The 18,881-nt window shown below is 34.6% G+C and overlaps 1 protein-coding gene across 2 annotated transcripts in view; it reads left to right on the plus strand.

Moving 5' to 3' along the window:
- The window catches only part of LOC150101715 (cofilin/actin-depolymerizing factor homolog), a 68,619-nt gene extending 51,269 nt beyond the window's left edge, over positions 1-17,350 (plus strand). For both annotated transcript variants that reach the window (XM_090400405.1, XM_090400404.1), the window contains exon 3: positions 16,849-17,350. In XM_090400405.1, coding sequence (XP_090256531.1) covers positions 16,849-17,011 — 163 coding nt within the window. In that variant the 3' untranslated portion in view covers positions 17,012-17,350. The remainder of the gene's footprint in view (positions 1-16,848) is intronic.
- The last annotated feature ends 1,531 nt before the right edge of the window (positions 17,351-18,881 follow it).

An 18,881-nucleotide genomic window follows, 5' to 3' on the forward strand; every position in this document is an offset into this window, starting at 1 on the left:
ACAATGTGAGGACATTCGTTTACCCCATTTAAAAAGCATGTCCACACATACACTGTGACCAGTTTTTATATTCTATTAAGCTGATTCCAGAATTTTCGTGGAAGGTTTGAGCAAGCATCAAAACTTTCTTGTAATTTGTTGGGGGGGGGGGGTGTCTTTGTAATTCTCAGATTTACCTTCTGAATTGTACAATGCATTTATTGTAAAAGTATTATACCTCCATGATATTCGGCTGCATGTCATCTATGACTGTATTTCCACGTTACAAGTTATTGATAGCTTTTTGCTGCCTCAGTATTGTACATACTCTTGACTTGCAACCCTTTGAAAGGCAGAGCTGGAACTCAGTGGAAATTCCATTTGGTGATTTTTCAAAGTAATTACTCCAAACATTTAGAATATTTTCAGTTTTCACCTGTATCTCTGCTTCTTTTTACAGTACTTCTAGGTTTTTTTCAATAGCATTCAGAACACTGCAACTTTCTTGATACTTTATGTTGTTATACTTTTAAATCCAGTACAAGCCTACAGGATTCCTTAACCAAATTGAATAAGCGATATGACAAACCTGGTATGAAAATCAGTAATGAAGACAGTGAAAATAGGCTGGAACATTGAAAACATCAATTGCACCCTGAATAGGTAATCTAGAACAGAAAGCATTTCAGCTATTTAGGCAAATTTTTAGTGACGATGGTAAATTAATATGGAAACAGACAACAGAATAAGCAATGCTGGTATGGTAGTCAACGTAATATGTTTATATGGAATGAGAAATTAACCAAAATAGCAAAGTGTTAACTTATAGATTTGAGAAGCTTGTTAGAAATGATGCATCTGCTTAGGGACTGGATCCACAGATATGAGCTCTGAGTTCACTCAGATGCCATCTTTGGCAGAATCATATTAAAAATGAAGATATTAGGAAGAAACTACATTGTTGAATTTCAAGAATGTGTGAGCAGATCTAATCTCAGATGATATGGTCACTTAAACAGAATTGGAAAGGTTAGCAAAACAGTTGTTTGATACTAAGAATGACAGGAAAAGACCCAAAGAATGATCAAGATCTAGAAATTGATGTAGTTTAAGATTGAACAACATGGGAATCCTGACAGATAACAGGTAAATTTGAAGAAAAATTGTCAACAAAAAATCCTTAATGGTACATATCAGGAATTTGATTATTATAGCACATTCACTTAAGTTTTAGTTTTTGAAGCTCTGTAGTAGATTTAGTGCAAATAGTGTACAAGTTTTTAGATATCCCTGAACACCTAATTTTAGTTCATATCATTTTCTGTGCTTTGTTCAAATTGCAAATTCTGAGTAGCAACTGTCTTGTAATCTTCCTCAAAACTCATTTATAGTTTTCTTCTCTTGATCATTTTAAACCAAACTTTAAACTCATTTGAACATAGGCATTTCAAACATTGTAATTTATAAAATAATAACCTTGGTTAGCCAGCAAGTATATTATATACAGAACTTAGCACATTTGTGCTAAGTTCTTCATGGGATTACTAAAACATAATACCTACAAAATAGTTTTATAGAGAAAATATTGTTTGAGCGAATAAAATATAATGCTGCCACATGCTGTTCAGTTAGTTGATAATTACAACACAAAGCATTAAACAAATTAGGTTTAAAGGTCCAGGAAGATGAAAAAACCACTGATTCCTTTTGGGCTTCCTGTGGATGGCTTGTAAAATTAAAAAAAAAATGTTTGCACTACATGTGAAGTGCCAGATGCTGACTTCCAGGCAGAAGTTCCTGTATAACTTTTTTTTTTTTGTAGTGTAGGAGAATGTCCACATTCCTCCTATGGCATTTCTCTTCTACTGTCCCAGAATGCATCAGCTATGTTAACTATATTGTACCATTAGTTTGTGTTAGAAGATTTCTTGCTAATTATATTAGTTATCTCCAGTTAGGTTGCAAGGGGAATCTGTAGATGCCTACATATCAAAGTAAATCACATTGTATTCAGACACTCCATAGCAACTTAGTTTTCAGCTCATACTCAGAGCCAGTCATCTGAAAAATCATGCTAACCTAGCAACTGCCAGTTGCTAGCAGATCTGCAAAATTATAGCATGTTATATTTTTTGTTTTTAATTGTTTTAAAAGTAAAAATTCCTCTTTACCCTCTCTTTATCTGCTGATTAAAGTTTGCATTCAGTGATTTTTCTTAGTCTTTGTCAAGCTACTTGTATATAGAGGCTAATAACTTGAAATATGACTTCTGCATTACTTCAACTTTGATATCTCTTCTGGGTCTTGCTCCCATCGATGACACCTCAGTAAAGGTCAAACTAGTCTGGGTAGTGGCCCTTTCATTAATGCATAGCATTATACACAATCAAAAGGATGTGTGTTTTGCATTATAGGATACTAAATCAATTAGCGTGAAGTCATTAGCCTCTGTATACACGTAGCCTAGTTGTGATGATACTTTACATGCAAACTTTATATGCTTACATTTGGATAAAGGATTAAACAATAATATAATTTCTTGGCATCTTTAATTTATAACCCAAATGAACAAACTTTCAAGTCACGTGAGGATAATTATAATATTACTGTACCTAGAGCCACAAAGGTCTCTTGCTTAATATTTTACTATATTTTACTCATCTGATAAAAAAAAACTTCCTTACAAACCAGTTGAATATTATTTTGTGAAATGTTATTTGTGCCTCAATAGTGTAATTGGAAAAAAGATGGGCATTATCTTTTGATTGGAAAAGACCATAGTTCAACTTTTTCCTTTTGAAGGTAAGTCACTCTCATAAGACACTGGAGAGTCTATCCCACAATTCAACCAGAAAACACATACAAATAAGACAAAAAAAAATAAATAAAAATAGTGTGTGGTAGATAGCAAGTTGTGTGATATAGTTGCCTTTCCTGATGCCTCTGAAGGTGTCGTCATGTAATAATAAACCAATCAGATGCAACTTATCTGCATTCATGTGATTTTCATATACTGTGTGTGTGTGTGTGTGTGTGTGTGTGTGTGTGTTGACTATATATATTCTTCATGTGTATTAGAGAAATAAATTTTGAAACCAAAAAAACATGACATGCTGGTAATGTCACCTGCATGTTATGAGCATGTGCAAAAGTTATATTTTTTTTTGTAACGAATTAATTTATAGCTCAATAAAGACACGGTTTGAAAGGAGTGACTAATCCACAATAATTCAGCAATAAAATACAAAACAATTGGTGGTTAACATTCAGACTGCACCTACAAGTATGCTATAATCTATCTGTCTTCTACTGAAAATCAGAATATCTTAAATTTGTTTTGGATTCAGGCAGCAAAAGCAGTTTGAGATGTCAAGGATGTTTCTATATTCTTTCTCAGTTTGTCTTTTACAGCAATAAATCTTATTTTATATTCATATCACCTCAGTGTTGAATCTCATGATAATATCATGAATCTCATAAAATGGTGCAAATTTGCCTAATATATATAATCTATAGAAATTCTAATCTTAGATTCTAGTAATAGAATTTAATGTTTATTCCAAATAGTTTATATTATCTCCTCATTTTGGTTCACATCCTTTACTTTCTGGTTGTTTCCCATCTTTTCTATCATATGGCACTATTATTAATATACCTCCATATATTTATATTCTTCATATATTTCAGTGGCATATTTCAACATTACTTAAAGGAATTCATGTAGAAATTGTCGTATTCCGAACACCACATTCACAAATTAACATTATCCATTCTCTGAGTGACCTGGGACTTTGTGATCCTTTGTAGGTGGTATCATTTGGTAATTGAGCATCACCCTCTTCTGACATGAGGATATGGATCACAATGGAAATCTCAAGCAAGATTACTGACTCATCATGCTTACCTTGTAAGTGTGCATAAATTAATATATTGAAGTGGTGATTTTTTTATTACTTTAACCCATTAACGTTTTTTCCTCCTCCATTAATAGTTTAAAGTATTTTTATCCTTTTCAGAAGTTGGCCAAATTTCATATTTGGGGGCTTGACATTGTAATTTTAAAATGTCACTTCCATGGAATTGGTTAAGCATAAAGGAAAAATGTTTATCCATTCATATTGGTTAAATAATTTGTCAAATGAGCTACTTTGATGTTGCCCTTGAATGTATATTCATTGTTAAATTCATCACCATATAGAACCCTAAATGAAGCTTTGCAATTACCATCTTCATCAGGTTGCTATTTGATTATCACCTGTTCTGCCATTGTTGTATAAAACAGTAGAAAACTAGTGATCTCTTCAGTCGCTGTGGCTACTGTAACAGTTCATCCATTCTGCAGTAAAATTTTTTTCTCTGTGCATAGCATATAAAACAGTGGTATTATATAGTATTTTGCACACAACAAATTACATTGAGAAAAAAAATTGAAGTGTGATGTATTAAATGCTTTTTAATGAACAAAAAATCAACTGCAAAACCAACAGAATACTGAAATCAGTTGTCTGATAAGAAGCTATTTACTGAGACCAGTAAAAATCCATTATCTCACAAGTGCAACTTATCTACCACACAGGTAAATTTTACTTGCTGTACAAATCCTTAAATAGCAAAAGTGCTTCTGTTAATTGTGTGGCTAGTAATCATAAATACAGGTGAAGCATTGCAAACATGGAAAATGAATAAGATGGTGAATTTTTTCATTATTTTCTGTAGATCCACTTTAATTTTGCATTTGTCACACATGAAATTTGAATGGCTTGTTATCCAAATCATCACTTTTTCATTTTGTCCATTGCATATGACAAAGTAATAAGTATTGTTTTTCATCCAGTCTTAATTGGTTTGCACAAAGTATATCTGAAAGGGTGCTTTCATTGTCATTTTTTTATCACTTGAATTCCCAAATAAAAAAAATAAAATAATTTTTTTTCTTATATCCTTATTGATTTTGAAACTAAAATAGTTTTAAAAGGTCTGACATGAATTATTGAATGTTAAATAATTCAAAGGCCCACTTTTTTTTTAAGGACTTAATAGTGAATTGTAGCCCTTTCAATTTATAACTTTCCTTTTGGATGAGTTATGTCTAATTTCATTTTTTAAAAATCAGTCCTTGAAAAGTTTTTAATGTAGGTCTATTTCTGACAAGTGTTTCCTGCTAGTGTTACAGTTGATCAGTGGAATGAAACTCATTTAATTTTGAGTGGGCAACTTCATCTGTCTCAGCACATTCTTTTAGCATTCTCTTCATTTGACATTACTCTGGCTATTCAGAATCATGTGAACCTTGTGGATGAATATTCATTGTCTGTAGTTGTTGAACATCTAGAGAATTGGGTAAATGAACAAATTAAATTGATATATTTGAGTTCTTAATTATATTTTACTTCTACAGTTTCTTGTAATCAAGGAGGGACTTATTCTGCATTTGAAATATTGCATACTTGGCAACATATATCATTGTGCAGATATTGAGAATAGTTCAGATTTGACGTTTGCAAGCGTAATTCCATTTCTTGAAGGAGGTTCATCGCTTAAAGTAGAGGATTAGACATTTACATGCAAAATATCCTTGATAATAAGTAATCAGTTATTTTTCTCATGTAAGTCATGAGAAAAATGTTATAATGGCTGATTTATTTAGATTTCGGTAAAAACCTTTTCACGTTATTCCACATTCAGCCCCTGATAAAACATGCTAGTTGGCTATTAATGATTTCATTCAGATTGAGAGCATGAAACGGATAGGAAAATTTAAAATGGCAATGTGCTTCGAAAGTCTTATAAGTCAGAATGCTCCTCGTGGTGTTTTAGGACTTGCTGTTTTAATATATTCATTAATGATATAGGCTTAAACATTAAGAGTAAAACCATTCTTAATTTTCCCTCACAAACATGCTTTGTGAGGGAAAATTTAGTGGCACATTTTGGTAGTAGTTTACATCTAACTTAGATGTAATGTAGAGTTCATGTTACTGCTGCCTGAGGTTAATTTCTTTTTGTGGTATGCTAATACTAAGAAAGATGAGGAAAACATCTTAACTAAAGTGCAAGGAAATTGAAGAAATTAACATGGGTAGAATGAGATCTGTTTAGAAAGATAAATGAAGTTACAGAGAAGCTTATCAATAGGTATGAAAATTTGGGAAAGTTTCATGGAAGAAGGGAAAAAATGATGGGAAAGAGTATGTAGAGGATTTGTAGAAGAAAGATTAAATATTATTATTATTCGTGACACCTCCAAGTAGTCTGAAGACACATCGTGGGAGGATACCCATTGTACAACTCTCCGTCTCCACCTCTACCACGAATCGTCAACATCAGCACCATCTACTGACCACCACAGCTAGTATTTTTTTTGTCTGTAAATTGCATGTATTCTGAAGGGCCGATTTGTCTGTATGTGGGATGAAAAACTGAGTTTCCAGGAGAAAAAACCCTACTACCTCCATATGAGATCAGCTAACTCGCCTTCAATTGAAAACGTCCATATAAAGATTCCTCCCGTCATGACGAGAATCGAACTTAGGCCTTTTCCAATCGAAGGGCAAACGTACCGCTGTTCTTCCAATTGCGCTATGGAGGCGCGCATGGAAGGAGAATTTTGAAAGCAGAGATTTTGTTGAGGAACCCATGATAATGAAAAGTGAAATGATATCAGCAATATAATAGCTGCCAAAAGGAAAAGCTCCCTGAGCTGATGGAGTGTCAGTGGAATTATTGAGAACAGCTGGGGATGAAGTAGTGAATATATTGTCAGAAATTAGTCAACAGGTTTTGAAGAAAATATACTGGCCTAGAAACTGGAAAATATCAATTTCATCCCAATTTAAAAAAAAAAAAGAGAGAGAGAGAGAGATTATGAGAATTATAGAACTATCACTTTAATTTCACATATGAATAAAGTTATCCCACAGGCAGGCTTTAGGAGAGGTAGAGGAACTAGGCCAAATAACAAGCAAGAGATGGATTATGGAAAGAACAAGAGAATTTCAGAAGGAAATATTCATCTGTTTTATTGATTATAAGAAAGCTTTTGATTGTGTGAATCGCAACATGCTCTGGAATGTAATGATCAGTGGGAATACCTGAGCATCTAATTCTCTTGATAAGACAGCTGTATGACAACCAAGAAGCTTCAGTAAAAAACTGTCTTTGGAGAAATAGTGTTCAAATGGAAAAAGGAATGTGGCAGGGTAGTATACTGTTGCTCAATCTTTTCAATATTTAGACCCAGCTGGAATTGCAGTAGCAGGAAAATAATTTAAGATATTCAGATGATACAACCTTCCTAAGGAAGACCTGGAGCAGTTGATTTTATTGATTAAGAGGGAAAGCAACAAAGCCAGGCTTAATTTAAACATCAGCTAAATAAAAGTGATGGTTCTGACAATTAGATGAAATTTATAATAGAGGGAGATAAAATAGAGATTGTTAAAAGTTATGATTTACTGGGTCTAGAATAAGAAATTATGCTAAATGTGAAGATAAAATTAAAAAAAGATAGTCCCCCCCCCCCCCCCCCCATGACTGTTAACCTGATTTAAAAAAAAAAAAAAAAATGAGAGGTGCAAGTAAGGCCATGAAAGTTAGAATTGTCAAAACAATGGTATTTCCAGTAGTTGATGTATGGATGTGTAAGCTGGATTATTAAGAAGACAGAAAGCAAATTTATTTATTCATATGGGGTTCCCCCTTTTCTCCCCAATCCTTTGGGGGGGGGGCAGGTTGAGCCCTCCTAATGAGGATAGGTATATGTGTATTTTATGACTGTAAATTTGTGTGCGTTCACGGGGCCTGTTTGCCTGTTCTGAGGGACGAAAAAACCCTCTAACTCTGTATGAGACCAGCTAACTCACCTTTAGTCGAAAGAGACCAGATAGTTATATCATAGACAGGAATCGAACCCAGGTCTATACTGACTGAGCTATGGAGGCTCTAGAAAGTGAAATCGTTCATTTGAATTATGGGCATGGAGGAGACTATTAAGAATCTCATGGACTTCAAGAATGACTAAGGTTTTAGAGGGTATAAAGACAATGCTCCTTGGAGGCAGTGATCACTAAACAGAAGTTAAAGTATTTTGAACATATGTGAGCAGATGAGTCATTGGAAAATGCAGTTATGTTGAGGGCAAGGATAGTCCACAAAAGAGTTGGATGAACAACATAAATGAATTGATAACTGCTGAAAGAAAAGACAAGAGGCTGAGTGAGATGGAAAACATTTGTTCACAAGATTACCAAGAGTCAAAAATGACAGGATAACAACACTCCCCCCCCCTACCCTGAGTTAAACAGAAATGATGAATAACCATAAAGAGAAGAAATGTAAGCTATTTTATACTAGATTTAAAAAAAAAAAAAAAGAAAGAAAATTTTGAAAATACCTAAGTCATTTCATATGCCTGCAGTTGACAATAAAGCTGATAAAATTTGTTTATGATATGCAACTGTATAAATTGTTATATTCATATACCAGTTCTCAAACATTTTCTGCTTCATGTTCTCAACTCATTTGTCATCCTAATCAGCACATAAGATTCTGGCATTTGTAAACATCTGCTCCAGGTATCATCACCCTACTGAAACAGTGTAAAAGCTGACAGCACTGTTAGCTGACTTGTTTTGTTCTTTGTTTAATAATCAGTACATCATTATTCCATTTTTTCTAACTTTTGGTGTGTCCTACCCTACACTTCTGTATTCTATTTCATTTTAGTAATTAAGTATGTCAAAATCTTTAATTCATCAATAATTTAAGACAACAGCAATCAAACTTTATATTCATAAACAGTTAGATTGCTGTTGTCTGATGCCCTGAAACTCATTAGTTTTCACCCATGCATGAAAAGCTGAAGAAGATGGATTCCATTTGTCCTTGCAATTTAATTATAAAGGCAAAAAAAAAAGCAAAGTAATTGTCATCATTTTGATGCTACAGTTTAAATGCACTAGTAATTGTAAATCCAAGCAGCTGTTCTACATTTGAATTGCTTTATGCCGTTGTCAGTCACTACTGACTGTTGTTCAAGTTGAATATGGCTAATACTGTGATTGCACCCTTTGTGTGTTCTCTCTCACACACACACACACACACACACACACACACACACACACACACACACACACACACACACACACATGATCTCTTTTGTTGCTGTTTCTAGAGGAGAAGGGGGGTCTTCTGTTTTTGGTGCTTTGCATCTGTAATTATTCATACTGCTCTCTTGGATTGCATAAGTTGGTTTGCAGAAAGTTGAATTCCTAAATTTATAGAAAAAATAAGGCCTGATATTTGGCTGCTCCTAATCTGAATAAATTTGCTTGATAAATGCTGAAGATATGGGAAACTCTCTATTAGAAAGAACAACAAAAGCAGATAATAATAAATTTAGTTTAATCCTTGATCCAAGTGTGAGCAAACAAAGTTTGCGCCTGAAAATATCTTCAGGGCTGAATATGGTGTTGTACTACCTTACCGGGGTAGGTAGTACAACACCAGGCAACTCGTAGCAAAGGTGGAGCAAGCTACCAACACTCCTATCCCAGTATCTCCCATAATGCAAAACACATGTCCTTGCAGATATGTATAATGTTATGCATTAAGGGATTGGCCACTATCCAGACTAGTTTCGACCTTTATTGAGGTCTCTTCAGTGGGAGCCAGGCCCAGAGTTGGAGATACCAGGCAGAAGCAATAGCGAGGTCATCTTTACCTATAGGAGTTGCCAAAAGGTGTGCCACCTTTTTTTATTAAATTACTCTGGATTTAGAGAAAGATGTTGAAAGTTTATTTTTCACTTGGTTAGACTAATAAATTTAGTTCAACTTTCAATGTTCAAACTTTCAACATCTTTTCTTCCCACCATGCTACACTTAACCTGTTGCTATAGTTAAATCTCCATCTGTCGTTCTTAGAATAATCATACTTGGATATATACCTGCCACTAGTGCAATGGGAATTCCTTCTAAACCTGAGGGAAGAGAAGCCAAATGTTATAGATGCTAATGTAGTTTTAAAAAGAGGATTGGGTGATTGACTGCCTATTTGCTATGCTATCTTTGCCTCTGTGGTGTTCTATTTGATTTTGAAATTCTTCACAACCAATAAAGCTCTTTCTGTGAAAAAAATATATCACTTTGTATACTAAGTATGAACATTTGATAAAGATCTTTGCTGTTGTTCCATGATGTGCCAGCAAAGGTTGGTCGATTGGTAGAGCCTCTGCTACTAATGGCTCACGCAAAAAGTTAAGCTAGTTTGAGCGTGGTCAGTAGTTTGAAGGGATCAATCATTCGATGCTATTGGCATACTCTCCCTCGATGAGTCTTTGGACTCCCTGGAGGTGTCAAATAATAATAATAATCATGATGATATTCAGTTGCCAGAAGTATGTTTTATAAATTTGATTCTAGTTGTCAACTGGAGAAAACTTTCTAGGCCATTTTTTTTCTTGCTATCTGAAATCCCCAAAAGTTAAAGGTAAAACAATTTTGCCTATTAAATTACAGGATCTATTTAGAATTTATGCATTAAACAAAAGTTGGAAGTCATTGTGTGTATTAGTTTCAACTTACCGGTATTTGAAATCTTTAGGATTATTCACATGATCAAGAGTGACTAGAGCTTCTTTGTAAGCATAGCTAATCCTGTGTGTGTGTGTGTGTGTGTGTGTGTGTGTGTGTGTGTGTGTGTGTGTGTGTGTGTGTGTGTGTGTTAAAGATGCCAAGCTATTTTTAACCTGGTTTTACTCCATTTCCCAAATAGACAAATAAGTCAAGTTTGCGCCTGCACTTCGTGCAAGTCTAAGTGACCCGTAAAGTCTAGGCAACTCGTGGTAAAGGTGGATAAGCTCTGATCACTATTCTTAATATTTACCCTTAATGCAAAGCCATCTCCTTTAGAAGATGTATAATGCTATGCATTAAAGGCAAGGGGGGCCACTACCAAGACCAGTTTTGACCTTTATTGAGGGCTCATCGGTGGGAGCCAGACTTAGAAATACTAAGGTTAAGTAATACAAAGCTTATAAGTATTTTACCAAAACAAGTTACCATAAGGTGCTTTGACCTTATTAAATAAAAATCTCAGGATGAGAGAGAGAGATGTAGGAAGTTTTTTACCTTGGGTATAATATATGTTAAAGATGCCACGCTATTTTTAACCTGGTTTTACTCCATTTCCCAAGTAAGCAAACAGACAAATAAGTCAAGTTTGCACCTGCACTTCGTGCAAGTCTAAGTGACCCGTAAAGTCTAGGCAACTCGTGGTAAAGGTGGATAAGCTCTGATCACTATTCTTAATATTTACCCTTAATGCAAAGCCATCTCCTTTAGAAGATGTATAATGCTATGCATTAAAGGCAAGGGGGGCCACTACCAAGACCAGTTTTGACCTTTATTGAGGGCTCATCGGTGGGAGCCAGACTTAGAAATACTAAGGTTAAGTAATACAGAGCTTATAAGTATTTTACCAAAACAAGTTACCATACGGTGCTTTGACCTTATTAAATAAAAATCTCAGGATGAGAGAGAGAGAGATGTAGGAAGTTTTTTACCTTGGGTATAATATATGTTAAAGATGCCACGCTATTTTTAACCTGGTTTTACTCCATTTCCCAAGTAAGCAAACAGACAAATAAGTCAAGTTTGCACCTGCACGTCGTGCAAGTCTAAGTGACCCGTACAGTAGTACACGTCTAGGCAACTCATGGTAAAGGTGGAATAAGCTCTGATACCGACTAGTGGCTTTGCGCTTCGCAACCATATGCCTGGGGAAGGAGTGTCCCAGGTTCGATTCCCGTTGTAGACGTGAGGAATTTGAGGATCTTCCTCAGGCATAGCCAAGTTAGCCGGTCTTGGGCGCGGTCAGTAGGGTTTTTTCCGCCAGTTTATCTGGCGTTTTTCATCCCGCAAGCAGGCAAACCGGCCCCGTGAACATACGCCTCTACAGTCAAAAAAAAATATATCCCCTGCATAGGAAGCGGGAATAACGTGTAGAAGAAGAAGACCGAAGGTAAAAAACTTCCTACGTCTATCTCTCATCCTGAGATTTTTATTTAATAAGGTCAAAGCAGGTCAAAAATAAGGTCTTACCATAAGGTGCTTTGACCTTATTAAATGAAAATCTCAGGATGAGAGAGAGAGAGATGTAGAAAGTTTTTTATCTTGGGTATAATATATGTTAAAGATGCCAAGCTATTTTTAACCTGGTTTTACTCCATTTCCCAAGTAAGCAAACAGATAAATAAGTCAAGTTGCGCCTGCACGTTGTGCAAGTCTAAGTGACCCATAAAGTAGTACAAGTCTAGGCAACTCGTGGTAAAGGTGGAATAAGCTCTGATACCGAAGGTAAATCTCTCATCCTGAGATTTTTATTTAATAAGATCAAAGCACCTTATGGTAACTTGTTTTGGTAAAATACTAATAAGCTCTGTATTACTTAACCTTAGTATTTCTAAGCCTGGCTCTCACTGATGAGAGCCAGGCTTAGAAATACCAGGCTCAATAAAGGTTGAAACCGGTATGGGTAGTGGCCCCCTTGCCTTTTAATGTGTTAGATCTTAAATGAAGGAATCTTGGAAAGAAATCATTCATTTGGAATCTAACATATAAAACTTGCTGACAAAGAGAAATACCTGCACATCAGCTGTAATTAAAAGTGAAACTTCTTCACTTTATGTAAAATTTGTATTCTTTATTTCAAGTGCCTTATATTTAAGATGATGTGATTATATTAAGATTTCATTTTTAAGTATGCCAAAAAAAAAAAGAGATAATTTGATTTATATTTAAGCCTCACTTAAGCTAAGTAATAATTCCTGGAAGGCATAAAGCTACACGTGTACAGCGTAACGCTGGCGGCTATAGCTTACTCGGAAAATTACATTGCCATGTATTCTGTGAATCCAAGCATAACAGCATCATAAAAGTGAATGATGAACCCAAACGGGTGAAAAGAAAAACAGGGTCGTGTGCAAAAAGGGGACTGAGGAAAAGGGGCGCTCTATAGAAGAATATAAGGGGTTGAGCCCGTATCGGGAGTTCTCTCTCTTGTCGTAACATTTTCCTGTTTTGGTGGTTCGGAAGTTATCGGGAAGTTTCGCGTAGTGGGAGGGTGAAGTCTGTGATAAGATGTCGGACAGCGAGCGTTCTTAAAATGAAGTAGGATTCTATGTAAAGCTGAAGGTAAAAATTCCAGTCCTAGCAGAATCAAGCCGTCACTGAAAAGTCCCATCGAGTTGTTCCTGAAATGCAAAGATTTGAGTCTGTTTTCGGCAGAAGGAATGAAGATAGCATACCCCAACATTGGCGTGTGGACAGCCAATAGATGAGAAGTATCCAGACATACACAGTTAAGAACACAGACAGAACGACACGGGTAAAAAGCTCGGTAAGGTGCAATTACTCTAAATTTGTGTGAAAGTTCATTAGAAGAGAGAAGATTGTTTACGAATGTGAAATTAAGAACTGTTAAAGAACTCTGTGGACAGTCTCTATTTAGAAAGTTAACCTCCTTGAGAGTAAGAAGAATTGTTTGGAAGAGATCTTTTGTAATTTTTATGTGATAGGATTAACTTGATGTGATAAGAATAGTAGAATTTAGTATCTCAGTAACATTAGAATGTTTGTTAGTTTTCTCTTACGAGTAATACTACTGAAAGGAATTTAGCTTAAATTCATATAATTTGCTATCTATCCCAATATGCAGTTACTGTGTTTAGCATGCTTTACTTTATAAGATTTAATTAATTTAGAATGTGTTAATCTCTTAGTTCGAGTTTTATTTAGTATTGAGCATAATTGAGTGTATGAATTTTGTATTGTGTTTTAGATATTCCAATAAACATGTCATACTTACCTACCTGAGTCATGCCTGATTACGATTCCAAATTATCACTTATAAAAATAGAACCTATTTTGGTGGGAAGGATTTAGAGAGTGAATATAAATATAGATTTAGGTCACGACTGCAATAATCTGAACCTACACGGCAGTTTAAATAAGATATTGTGTAAGGAAGCTAAGAATCTAGTATTGTCTCCCTGAGTAAGGATCTTTCCTACTATCTACTATAGGATACTGGCTGGCGCAGCAAAATATAAATTCGCCAGTAGCCGGAGAGGAAACAATCCTAGATATAAGAATAAGATTAAAGTAAGTGAATAAAGAGAATAATTAACAAAAGGTAAATATATAATAATAGAGAAGCCGGTAGGATTAATTGTATAAGGTTTTAGGTAAGAAAGGATAGATTTAAGTAAACAACTAATAAATCATATAGAAACATTGATATAACTATAAAACAACTTTTTAACAAATGCATAGCATTAGCCATCTCCTAAAGGAGATGGCTTTGCATTAAGGGTAAATATTAAGAATAGTGATCAGAGCTTATTCCACCTTTACCACAAGTTGCCTAGACTTGTACTACTGTACAGGTCACTTAGACTTGCATGACATGCAGGCACAAACTTGACTTGTCTGTTTGCTTACTTGGCAAATGGAGTAAAACCAGGTTAAAAATAGCTTGGCATCTTTAACATATATTATACCCAAGGTAAAAAAACTTCCTACATATATATATTGAGAAGGGTAACCTATGATTTTTCTCTTTCTAACAGTGGCTCATTTATATATAAGGTTGAAATAAGCTACTACTGATCATTCTCATACCCCGATTATGAGATATATTGGCACATATGTTTAGTATTAGAAATATTTTCAAACAGATCCTTATTGCAATTTCGTCAAGTCTAATGCTATAAGAATTTTGGCTAGTGGAGCAAAGTCCATTGTCAGATAAAGGAAATTAAAATTTTTATTTTATTTTTGAAGAAATCATTCAGAATGATTTTCAAAATTAAAGTTCCATACAAATATTGCTCCATTTGAAATACCTGTTCATTTATAGAAATCTAAACAATATTATTTTTTTTCCCCCTGACCTTCAGATAAGACATGCAAAAAGATTGCACTTTTTGCATGTCTCCCTAGGATTTGAGGTAATTCTTTAATGTTAGCAACATTAATGTATTAAACTTGATATTGTTTGATCACAGATGAGATAACCCTCGACACTTATGGCATGGCAGAAGGCAAATCCATTCTGATAATAAGGTAATCAATCCAATTCGTGGGATGAGTGTTATCATTACACATTGGGAAAATTAGCTTTTCTTTTATGAACATTGAAGTTTTTAAAGTGGTAACTATTTTGCTTCTAGTTTATAATTGTGTTATAACTTCTGTAATAGAAAATTTTACATATAAAGCATGTGGTGACGAATTCGTACATCCCCTATTTTCTTCCCTTCAATATGAATTGACTCTTCTTGGCACAGGTGAGAGAACCAGCTATGTGGTTCTCTCAACTGTGGGTAGACTATAGTTACTGATTAGTTACTACAGCAAAATCAGTTCTTCTACTTAGTGTAGCAGTAATGCTTGACTTCTCAGCATTTGATACTTAATATGCCATATTAATATATAGAATGTATTTATAAAGTTTTATTACTGATATTAACATAATCTATTTATAAAGAAATCTTTATAAAAATTAAATACAATAAAATGTTTAAAAATTCTCATCTAAAATAACCTTGAACCCTTGCATTGCTTTAACTTTCTGTAATGTCTTAGCTATAGTTTTTGTCTGAAGGAAAATGTGGTGCTGAGTCTATTACATTGGAGTGATTTGCATACATGTAAACAGTGCTGATTTAAATAAGCTATCTATCCATTTAGCTATTAATGGAGTAAATTATACCTGCATTTTTAAAAAATTTTTTCTTTTGCTTTTAATAATTGACTTAGGAAACCAAACAGTCTTTATTTTGTCTCTTTTTTGATTGATCAAATACATTTGGGAGAAAAGTTTCTACACTGCATGCTTCTCTATAGATGCATGTTAAAACTAAAGTTAAACATTGCTCCAATCAGTTTTGAAAGTGAAACTGCATGCATGCATAGTACTCCAATCTCTTTTCTGTTCTTGTAGATGCTGATTAAAGACAAGCAACGGAGACAGTAGAGTTTGATTTTATCAAACCATTTGCCAATCTGATACATTTGTGCAGTATGTACATGCATACTTGTCTCTAATACACTTGACTACTAAAGTGGTGCATTGTGAGATGGAGGTGGACACAAGTGTTATTAGTGTTATGCCATGACAGTTTCTTAGATACAAGTACTGCATTAGAAAAATTCATTCCAAACTACTGGTGAACTGCTTGCACTAAATAGTTGAAATAAAGTACCAAAGTTAGGTCACTTTTTTTACTCTCCTGGAATTGAGGGAGGAGTATATGCTTGAATGATATGTTTAGTTGTCACCCTTCATTATGGAACATATTGTAGCAGGTGCCTGCAAGAGCCCCAGGCCAAGAGATTATTTGGTCATGATTTCCATATTTTGCTTTCTTGGATGTATGCATGACTTATGTCAAAGCAGTCTGCGAGCAGAATTCACATTTCACAAGCATGTATATTAAGTACTTCTAGGGGATAATGTAGTTTTGATACAGAATCTTTGATTACATAAGTCAACAGTATTCTTCAGAATTTAATGCATGTGCTAGTTTCATGTTGAAAAATAAGTGATTGATATAAATTCTCACATATTATGGTAGGAACATTGGTGGCTTGAAGAAATTGAAGTAAACAAAAGGTAATATAGATAGAAAATTTCTGTTTTTCCTTTCATTTCTTATAACTACTTTCATTTACTATTTCTGTATCTTTTTTTTTTTTCCAAAGTTGATGCATAAAGCAATTAACTATTTCTAAATGGATTTACAGATAATAAAAATGGCATGTTATTTCTTATTTAATTTTTTTTTTAACTATTAATCTCTTTTAGGTGTCCAGAAAGTGCAAAGATAAAGCAGAAAATGTTGTACTCCAGTAGTTATGATGCACTCAAGAAAGCACTTGTGGGTGTTTACAAGTATGTCCAAGCCTGTGACTTTGAAGAAGTCAGTCAAGAAGCAATAGAAGAGACTTTCAGGAAAGGAGGGAAATAAACTGGCTAGTAATTAACTTGTCATCTTTCTCTGATTTTGGGCATCCCCAAACTGGCCAGCCTAGCAGGCATTGGGCTACATGTTCCCATGTAACAATGTTTTAAAGTTATCTAAAATTGGGAAGTGCTTGTAGATTGTCAACATGCTATTTACTGTATTGTATTTTTCATGCTAATAACTTAATGTGTTTTTAGAAAGTTCCTTGTGTAATTAAAGTGGCATTCCATTCATATGGGTATCACACATAGCAGTTAATTAACCAATGTGTGCTTCCTATATGAATGGCTGCGTATGTAAGCATTGACATTGAAGTCCAAATAAAACTTAAATCTTCTGGTCTTTCTGCTATATTTATTTTCTAGTATGGTTACAGTGCAAGTGAGCTCACTATCTTTAAGTTATCATTCATTGTCGTGGGGAGATTTCAAAATACTCAACTTTAGTTATAATTCAGAAAAAAATGAGTACATATAGAGAACTTGATTGCCTGCTTCAAAAAAAAAAAAAAAAAAAAAAAAAAAAGACATTGACATTGACATATTTCTAGTGATCAAGTGCCTGTTCTAATGCAATAAAATGCATCTAGCGCTTCTAATAAATTGTGAATCATGCCATAACACTCAAGCCAAGGCAATTTATGCCAAGAATCATTTTCAGTTTTTATGCTGTTAATCGTTGGCATTTTAGCTTAAATTCTTTGTGCAGAAGGAGAATGAAAAGTCTTCATCTGGTGGATGTTTTTTTTTTTTTTTTTTTTTTTTTTTTTTTTTTTTTTTTTCGAAACTTCTTTTGTCTCCACAAATGAAGTGATTGCATAACCTATAGACCTATAGAATATCACTATGTGCAGAATAGAGGTTAAGTAAAAATGTAGGATTTTGGTATTTCTTGAAAATCTGGCGATTAGTCTTTTCCATACCCTACAAAAAGGAGATGCTGTTCTAGGTAGATGAAATGGGAAAAGGTTGATTTCATTAGTTTGAAGCTGGACAGTTAATGGATTTTGACCAGCAGTTTATCTAAGAAGAAAGTGAATGAAAGTAATCAGGTCATTAGAACCTTGCATGAAAAATGGGTATAAGACAAACTGTGTGTGAGAGAGAGGGGAACATCAGTTAACTGGATTGTCCTCTTGCACACTGCATTTAGAAATGGTTACGAAGCGCAAAGCCACTAGGTTAACCATGCAGATTCCTCTCCAAGCAAAAAACCTAGTTCTAACACTCTTGCCCAGTTTCCATGGATGGCCCTTAGTTCTCCCACCAGCAGACCTGTTCCAAAAAATTTCCTCTGAATTAATCTTGTAAAAACCCTTCAGTAATTTGAATGTCTCAATCATATCACCACTCTTCTGCCTATCAGCCAATTTCTGCAACCCACAGATCTTCAACCTGTTCTCATAAGGTTCATTCCATAGACCAGCTATCATCTTGGTCACTTGCCTCTGGATCCTCTCTACCTCCTCCCCATCAAGAAGAAACACTGGCACTCAGATCTGGGCACAGTAGTCAAGATGGGGTCTTATCAAGGCTTGATAAAGAGGAACAATAACTTGCTTGTCTCTGCTCGTCAAAGTATTCCTCAGTAACCAAGTGATCTGATGAGCTGATTTAGCCACTTTTGCAATGTGCCCCCTAAACTTCAATTCCCTCTCCACCAATACTCCCAAATCTCTGGCCTTGTCAATCTCCTAGAGTACAGTTCCACCAATGGTATGCTGCTGCTATTCTTTTCACCCCAAAATGCATAACCTTACAATGGGAGAAGAGACAATTGCAGGTGAGTACTAATAGCAAAGGAATTGCTACCAACTGGAATAGAAATCTCCAATGCAGAAAATGGATTTGTAGGGTGGTCACATAAGGTGGGA

Source organism: Typopeltis vanoorti, chromosome 11, assembly GCF_054136105.1.
Source record: "Typopeltis vanoorti isolate ZY-2024b chromosome 11, IOZ_Tvanoo_1.0, whole genome shotgun sequence".
NCBI classification, from domain to species: Eukaryota; Metazoa; Arthropoda; class Arachnida; order Uropygi; family Thelyphonidae; genus Typopeltis; species Typopeltis vanoorti.